This window comes from Oryzias melastigma, linkage group LG6 (assembly GCF_002922805.2).
Source record: "Oryzias melastigma strain HK-1 linkage group LG6, ASM292280v2, whole genome shotgun sequence".
NCBI lineage: Eukaryota > Metazoa > Chordata > Actinopteri > Beloniformes > Adrianichthyidae > Oryzias > Oryzias melastigma.
Window position 1 is genome coordinate 7996278 of NC_050517.1, and position 8955 is coordinate 8005232.

The window sequence follows — 8955 nt, forward strand, 5'->3', positions numbered from 1 at the left end:
TATCCGGTTGAGCTTTTCACAATAAGAACACATAAGAACGATTAAAATATGTTTATTGTAAATGAACACATAGTAGTCAGACGTCATTTTGAAATGTAGGCAAAGCAGAGAGTTTTACTCTTCTTTTTTGTCTGTAAAATACGGAGCTCCTAAAGGGACTGTGAAATATTTATTCATTTATTTGACTTTTAGTTACTTTCTGGTGTGCACTAATTATTGCCTGTTTTATTTATTTATTTTTTGCTACTATCTGGTGCGCTCCAGTTACTATCTGGTGAGTACAGACACCATGTGTGTTTTTTTGTTTTGTTTTGTTTTTGTTTCTAATTCATTATTTTTTCTTGTTACTATCTGGTGCCACTTACTGTTTTTTTCTTATTTTTTGTGTGTATTATCTGGCGCGCACCAGATACTATCTGGTGCGTATTAGATACTGTCTCGGAGTGAGCACCAGATACTAACTGTTTTTTTTTTTTTCAGGTTACTATTTGGTGGGCACCAATTACTTACTATCTGGTGCGGATTAGTTACTGTTTCGGAGTGAGCACCAGATACTATCTGTTTTTTTTTTTTTCTAATTTTTTTTTCTGGGTACTATCTGGTGGGCACCAGTTACTATCTGGTGTGCATCATATACTAACAAGTGTGCACCAGATAGCAACCAGAATTGTTTTGTTCCTTCACGGGCTCCGTAGTAAAAGTAGACTAAATAGAATCAGTTGGAGCCGCAAAGTCTTACTTCACTCATTAAATAAATAAATAATACACTTATGTGTTTTTCTTTTCCTTTTTTTACTGTTGTAAAAGTATAAAGGCACTATTGTTTCATTTTTGGCATTATTAAAACATAAGCATGAAGAGAAAATTGCCTTTTTTTTCCAACATTAAATAGTTTATAATTTTTGATAGAGGTTCACATGAGTTCCTTTTAAAATAAAAGACACCCTCTTGCAACAAGTATAGTAGTAGATGGTGTAATGTCAGTAGTGATTAAAAACAGTTTATTTTACCATTTGCTCTGTATCTAAATACGATATGTGTAAATTGAACAAATCAAGGTTAAATCAGACCTAATTAGGTGACCCTTACCGTATTTCTCGAATCATACAGTGCACTAAAAATGCTTTAATCAAAAAGAGATAATCTGCTTTATAATATGATATGCTGTAAGTATGTATTCAGGTTGGTCTTACTGACCTCTGATTAATTTTCTCTAGTAAATGGTGCAAAAAAAATCTGTCAAAATCTCTTGGTTTGTTAAGATTCAAAGTTGTACAGCTTGTGCTTTGGTCAAAATTGTCGATACAGGATTTTGGTAATTTTTTTACAGAGGGTAACAGGAAATATTAAAGTTGTAGACAGCTCGGTGAGAAAATGCTCTTGCAGATTTTTCAAATGGCATCCTGCGAGCCGCAGGTCATGGTAAACACTTAGACAGCATACAAGAGTAAGGTAGGTGAGATGCAGGCAGGCCATCCATCTATCCATCCATCCATCCATCCATCCATCCATCCGTCCATCCATCCATCCATCCATCCATCCATCCATCCATCCATCCATCCATCCATCCATCCTCTTTCGCTCATCTGGAACAGGGTCGTGGAGGCAGCAGTCTAAGCAAAAATACCCAGAATTCCCTCTCCCCAGCAGGTCCTGAGTCTTTCCCTCCACCCAAAATGTGTGCTTGTGCTTTGTAAATGAAGGTCATTTTCAAAATAAAATGTTTTACATTCTTTTATTATCTAAAAGATAGTCCTCGGACATTGGTCCAAGGGAGAGTGAAGAGTTTCATAATGATCAGACACACCATACGTACTTTAAAAATTTCAACCCACTGAGGCATACTAACAGCGCAAGGATCCCTTTCGTATTGTTCAAGTGATAAGTATTCCTTGTGCCCAGATTGACTGCTCGAAATTTGGAAATTATACAAAGTGGAGTTTGTGAGGGCATCCTACAGGCACTTAAGGATCACCTGCACACCCCATGCGAGCAGCATTTGTGGGCGGTCAGTAAGGAACCACGGCACGCAACTCAGTAATGATTGCAGTGCTGCATAAAAGGCATCGTATAATAGCACCACCTGTACATTGTAAGTAAGTGTAAGTTACATATTCCTTCACTGTTATGATGTCACTTAAGGTGAGCCTCCAGGGAACTGCAAGATACTTGCACTCCTCTTAAGATGGATCCGCTCATCTCTACTACCTCTACAAACACCTGCAGCACATGTACGGGTCAACCTCATGTGACTAAGGTATGAGGTAGCTCAGGCATCTAGCTTCCCCTTTGGAGGTCGGAGATCGTCTGGTCATTATGAAACTCTTCACACTCCCTCAGACTAATGTCCAAAGGCTATCTTTTGCAAATTCAAAGAATGTAAAACATTTTGTTCAGAAAATGACCTTTCATTTACAAAGCACAAACATACATTGCTCACATTTTTTGTTAACCTGTGGAAAATCCCAAACCTGAACACTTCAAAACATTCAATATTCTACCACAAGAATCCAATTAAACACAAAAACACAACCTGTAGCTTTGATTGTGTTTTCCAAAACACAATGATACTTTATTTCTATCACACCATTAATCCATTTTCTTACCTGACCAAAGACACATAATAATGTCACCTACAAGTGAAACATATTCTAATAGTTTGGTGAAAATACAACCTATGTTAGGCTTATGTATAAGCATTGATCCTTGAAAAATTTGAAGAAATATGTTTATGAAAGTATGTATGTATTTTTTCCTTTTTAGTGTATTTTTTTAAACCATGATTAGTTTCTTCTTTCATAGAAAATCTCATTTGTAAAAATATTTTCTAAATCAGAAAAGATAGAACAATCTTTCCAATGTGCTCTTGACATTCATAAGGCTTCAGGGTTACCCCCCCCCCCAATCATTTATGGAAAGTGCATTTTGTAAGGGTCCTATCATTATATATTTTTAGATTATTTTCATTCAAATTCATAGAAAAAAAACGTTTTTCTATGGGCTCTTACTAACATGAATTGAATATTTCCTGGATCAAAAGTTTTCTTTCTGTCCACTTTAAGCAACAAGGCTGCTATTGTTAACTTGTTGCACAAAAACACTGTAGTGACCTCTAGTGTCCCACATTTATTCAGACAAATAAAAAAAAACTCTAGAAAGAGGCATTTTGTGGTTGCATCGTTTGGTTTTCTTCAGTGTGGGAAAAACTCAAAGAAAAAAAACATGTAGCCAAACAGACAAAGAAGCTGGAGAAGATCTAATGTTTGATCCAACAAAAATCCTATTTGGGTCTCCGGGGAGCCGTGGCGTGGAAGTAGAGATAACTTTAATGTTCATGTGCTGGATACAGCTGGAAGACAAGAAGGAGGATTTTAAAACAGACTTGGAAACATATTTGACAGTTAAATAGGGATCTCATTCTAAACTGAATTATAATTTTTCCTATTGAACTCTAAATGGTAAAAACAAATTTCAAACTGCATGATCAGTATCAAATGAACTGTCAAATCCATTTGAATTTTGGGTGAAAACAGGGAAACATTGTATTTTACAAACATGACAAACTCTCATGATGCGTTCATGTGCTGTAAGCTAGAGTTTGCTGCCTTCAAAGACTCCTGGAAGTCCCGTTTTTCAGTTTCTATTATTTTTTTGTTTGTTAAAGTTGACATCCAATTGAATACCTTAAATTACAGGAATTTTCAAAGTAAAAGTTGCTGCAGTAAAGACAGTTTTTGATGCCTCTCTCAAAGAATCATCTCTGTTTAGTGAGGTGTCCTAGTGCAGGTATTACCTTCAGCGATCAGGGCCAAGAACTTTAGAGTGTATTAAAATGAAAATGAAATCCTACTTCATGATTTTATTTTCTTAAAACTGGTCAGATGGCGCCCTCTGTTGTTAGAGATGTGTTAAAACGGATTCCCTCCATCCATCTTCTGAACCTGCTTCATCCCTTTTGATTTCATTTGGGTTACTGTAGCCTATCCCAGCTACTGTTGGGTGAAGGGAAGGTATGTTATAGGGCCACATAATCACAATTAGGGGCAATTAAGAGACACCAATGGACCCATGAAGCCAATTTCTGGACTGTGGTTTCTGGAGAAAACCCCAGTATGAACAAGGACAGAGGGCAGCAACCTTTAACAGTGACAGAGCCATTTGGGCTCTTACTTAAACCTTTAAGAAATTTGGATTTGCATTCATGACCTTCTTGCTTTTTTGGCACAAACAAAAGCAAAAATATTAAAAGAACCTAGCATTTTTTAAAATGTGTGTTTTTTTGTTTTGTTTCTTCTTTTCAAAATAAAAGACATTTTGTGCCAAACAGGATCATCTCAATGCAGCTCTGGGCAGCTATTGACCAATGTTGTGCAGCACAAGATAATATGTGCTTTTAACTCATTAAAGATCAAACTTTTTACCAAAGTTTTGCTTTGCATATAAAATCTGTTCATTCTGGAGGTAGAGTTGATCAAACAAGACGTCTTCAGGTCAAAAGGATGTAAAAACCTACATAATTTATCATCTATGTGAACCTCAGACATCAGTTTATACATTTAACTAATCTAAATTAAATAAATGATAATAAGGTGATTCTTACCTTTAAAAAAAGTTATTTTATTTTTCTTTTATGTATATATTTTGTTCTTTTTCTCCTCTTTGTCCTCAGTAGTCTTACACTGCTGGGTTTTGTCCAGTCTGAAAATACCCAGTTGTGTTTGAGATGTGATTCTTTTTAAGTTTGGACTTGCATCAGGGCTGTAGGGTGGAACCATGGTCACCTCACAGTCAGACTCCCAGCTGTGACATTTCTTTGTTTGCATGCCATTAGCAGGGAGCTGCTGACTCAGACGGTCGACATGGGTGGGTCAGCAGTCTCCATGACTTATTTTATGTTTGGCCAAAGAGCCACCATGGAGAGATAAAAGATCCACATGTGGATCTGGAGCCGCAGTTTTCAGACTCCTACATAAGAAGAACATACAAAGTCCATACAGAAAGATCCCAGCTGGGATATGAACCAGGACTTTCTCACTGTGAGACAAAAAGAAAGAAACTAGAAATGAAGCATCCATATATACCTGAAGGACTGGATCAAATCAGACATTTTCTGCAGCCTTTGATGTTCTGGTTTGACCACAAATAGGGTTGTCTTTGCTCAGTGGCGGGCCGGCAGGGCCTGCAAGGCCTTCTCTGCTGGCCTAAAAATATCTGAATCACAGACTGATATTAATTATTTATTTCCGTGAATACGTATTCTATAATTCCAAATGCTCTGTCTTCGTCCTTTCATTGCTGTCTCCCTGGTTGCGCTGCTTCCAGACGTGTATTTTCCTATTTAAGCATTAACCAATCACATTGCAGCACCATTTGTTGCTAGGGTCAAAGAAATCTGCCTGGAGGCCTTCACAATCAGTTCTGCGGGCCCTGTAGCATACAATAATTGTCGACCAAACTGTTGCTTCAACCAATCAGATCTGGAGGAGACCACGTGCTAGGCCAGCTAGAAGGCCCACGGAAACGTCAGGATTTTCACGCGCTTTGATTGGATAGCTCGCAGCTCGCTCTGGTTCTGCGTTATGTGACGGACACAGGTGTCGAGGAGCGGCGTGTCAGGTTGGAAGATGTTACCAGTGGAAAGCGTCTCATCGTCTGATTTTTGGTGGAAAATGAATGTCTGGGTAAAGTTGTGGCACAGTTTTGTCTGGCACGGGTAAAGGAGTTCCGTGACTCCATTGAGCGGGAGTGAAGCTGAAATCTACGAGGCTCCTGAACGCACCGCGGGCGCGTGCAGCGCAAAATCCTCGCGCGCACTACCGACAATATTATTTTCCAGACACAGACCAGATTTCAAGATCACAAAAACTGATGTTTGTCTCCCTCCTGGACCACGAGAGGCTTCAGGAATACCAGAACATTTCCCGCATGCAGCCTTTTCCAGCTTATCACAGCCACGGAACACTTTCTATCTGTGAAACGCACGGATTCTGCACGACAGAGTGATCGAAATCTTCTTGAGGATAGAAAGGATGGATTTTGTGTTTAAATAATCTGGATTTTTGGTGAGTAAAATTTTGCTATCTCCCTACATAATATTGAAATTTTTATCAGGTCATTGTTGATGCTTTTGGTGTGTGTGTGGCAGCTGTACCTGCACTAGAAGTTTTATTGCCATAAAATAGTTAATGAGGGTTGGATTGATTCAGATGGAGCACTACTGAAGGCCTAGGTGTGAAATGCACGGCCCGCCACTGTCTTTGCTGAAATATTTTACGTAACGGAAAGCAGCTCCTGAACTAAATCCGCACAAAGTAGGAACCAATAAACAGAAGCAGATTGGAGAAAGTGAAGTAGGTAGTGCACATGGGAGTGGGGATGTCATCACAGCTATTCACTCCATGTCACACTTTTTTGTCTTTATTATTGTTGGTTCCTCTTCTCTTTTACAGAATGCCGTCATGATCAGGTGAGTAGAGGATCCAGCTTTATTGGAGGAAATTGGTTAGAGATGATGATGTTTGCTGGAACACACACAGTAAGGAAGCAGGTTCTCTAAACTCCGGTGTTCTTCTTCAGAGGATTTATTTTGGTATTTTTCTGATTTCTCTGACATCAACAAAAAAATCTCAATTGAATCCATTTGGTCCAATAGTTTTATTGTTATAAGACTTTTATGCTTTTTTTCCAAAGTTTGCAGAGACAAAAGTTCAAAAACATGTCAGAAATGTAAAAAACAAAATTATACTCATAAAAAAACATTAATTGATTTCTGAATAATTCATATATGTTAAAATAATTACTTCAAATATGCAGAAAAATAAAAACATTTGTAGGTCAGAATGTTCTGGAGCTCATAGCTTATTCTCTGTTGATGAAGAGTCGCCCCTGTCATTCTTCTTCATGGGAGGGGGTGTCCTCTGGGTCAGATTACAGCGCTTCACAGTGTTGCCGGTCAAAGTGTTGAATAAAGAAAATGTTCTCAGAAAATCAAAGAAAACCAAAAATCCTCAAACTGAGCTGTAATAAAGGCGGTGCTGCTGACTGTCCAGCGGGCATTGGGGGGCCTCCATCCTTACATACTGGAGGACTGTCCCTCAGCACTCAGGTAGCTGATGATCTCCTTTACCCAGGGGGCCGAGGGTCTGACGCACAGCTGACGACCGGCCACTGTCTTCAGCCTGATGGAAGCAAAGAGGGAGTCAGGTCTCAATAAATCAAGTCTTAATGGCAAAGACAGTTGATACCTTTGTTAAGCGTGTAAACAGTTTATTAATATGACCTTTGTAGACAATAGTTTCCCTTTATATATCAATGAATATTACTAAGTATGTTAACGTGTTAGTAAAGCTTATAAGAAATCTTATTATAAAGTGTTACCACACATTTAGTGTTTTTGAATTATATTTATGGAGCAATACTAATAGTTTGGGTTACAGTGGTTTTATTTTAACACAATTTGTTTTTTTTACTGAGTTAAATAAAACATTTTGTCCCTTTTTAACTTCAGAGTTAAAATTCACTTCAATTATTTTTAACTATTGAGTTATTTTTGTGAGAGTGTTGCATAGTTTCAGCAGAAAGTTCAATGTGAATTGATCTCTGAGTTGTGGGCGGGACTATTGACATGGAACAAGTCCGGCCCCACTTCCCATCATCCATCTGTTTACGCTCTCTCCCTTTAGCTTAAATTCAAAATATTTAACATACTGTAACTTTTCAACTGTTAACTCGATCATTCCAGTAGATTCTGAAGGAGAAAAGCGGCACGTCGAGCCGCTTTTCTCCTTCAGAATCTACTGGAATGATCGAGTTAAGGATTGAAAAGTTACAATAAATCAAATGCTCTATTATAAGAAAAATATGTAAAAAAAAAAACACAATTTTACCTCAGCTACAATGGAACAGATTTAGAGTTGGGGGGTGTACTTACAGGACAGCAGGCCTGGAGCAACGCTGGCTGGTCTTCACATAATCGACCACTTTCTCTTTTTCAATGGGAATGTCATTAAAGCGGAAGCAGCATTTCTTTGGGCCGGCCCCCCTCATACCTGTGAACACAGAGACATTCAGACTCACATCACAAATGTTCAGGTTTTCTTATGCAGTTAGATGTTTGTCCTCAGAACTTCCACAGTTCTTCTTATCTTTTAATTAGTGAAGAATTTTGTTTTTTGGAATTCATATTCGGTGATTTCAATCACAAAAAACAAGTGAAAATTTAAACAAAAAAAAAATGTAAAGTAATTCCATAATGCCTGAATTTATTCCCAGCAATGAAAAAAATATATATTTACTTATGTTATTGCTTGAAAGTGAAAGCTACATTTAGGTAATTTTATAGCTAATTTGGGTTGTTGCATATTTGAGACAACAGGATTTAAGGGGTTAAAAAAATGATAAAATAATTTTGAATGCGCAAATGATCCTGTGAGCAGATTTGAAGTCTTAAAATGTTATTCTGCCGACTTCCTATCATTTGAGCGACACATCTGAAAACATGGACGTGAAACATCAAAATGGATGGACTTACCGTGAGTCAGAGCCAGCGCAGCCAGCACGAGGACCAGCACAGGCAGACAGAAACGAGCAGCAGCCATCCTGACAGGGTCACAAGTTTGGAGAAGGTCACTTTGGCTCTGGAGATCTGATGTGGATTCTCATCCATCAGCCTCCACCTTTATACAGTGAGAGGAGGGTGGGGGCGGAGAGCGGGGGCGTCCCAGCCTCGTTTCTTCTATGACGTGTCCAACCTTTGCAGCGGGGATTTACCAGCTGTGGGAGTTTCAGAGGAGGTGGGGGAAAGGCTCTCGCATTAGAAAGTTCAGTCTGTTTCATTTCCTTAAAACAAAAGAAGGAAGTCTCTCGAGACTTCATTTTTTTCTGGCAGGCTATTACATAAATGTAGAGCAAAGAGTAAAACAGACGACTCAGTGTATGTTTTGTTACTGGGATCGT

General features: G+C 38.4%; 1 protein-coding gene across 1 annotated transcript; it reads right to left on the reverse strand.

Annotated features, from left to right (window-relative positions):
- Positions 1–6635: 6635 nt before the first annotated feature.
- Positions 6636–8938, reverse strand: LOC112141158 (monocyte chemotactic protein 1B). The gene is made up of 3 exons (XM_024264233.2): positions 8531–8938; positions 7931–8048; positions 6636–7178 (listed from the first exon to the last, which is right to left on the reverse strand). Exons 1-3 carry the CDS (start codon positions 8595–8597, stop codon positions 7073–7075), a joined length of 291 nt encoding a protein of 96 aa, XP_024120001.1. The 5' UTR covers positions 8598–8938; the 3' UTR covers positions 6636–7072.
- Positions 8939–8955: the final 17 nt, after the last annotated feature.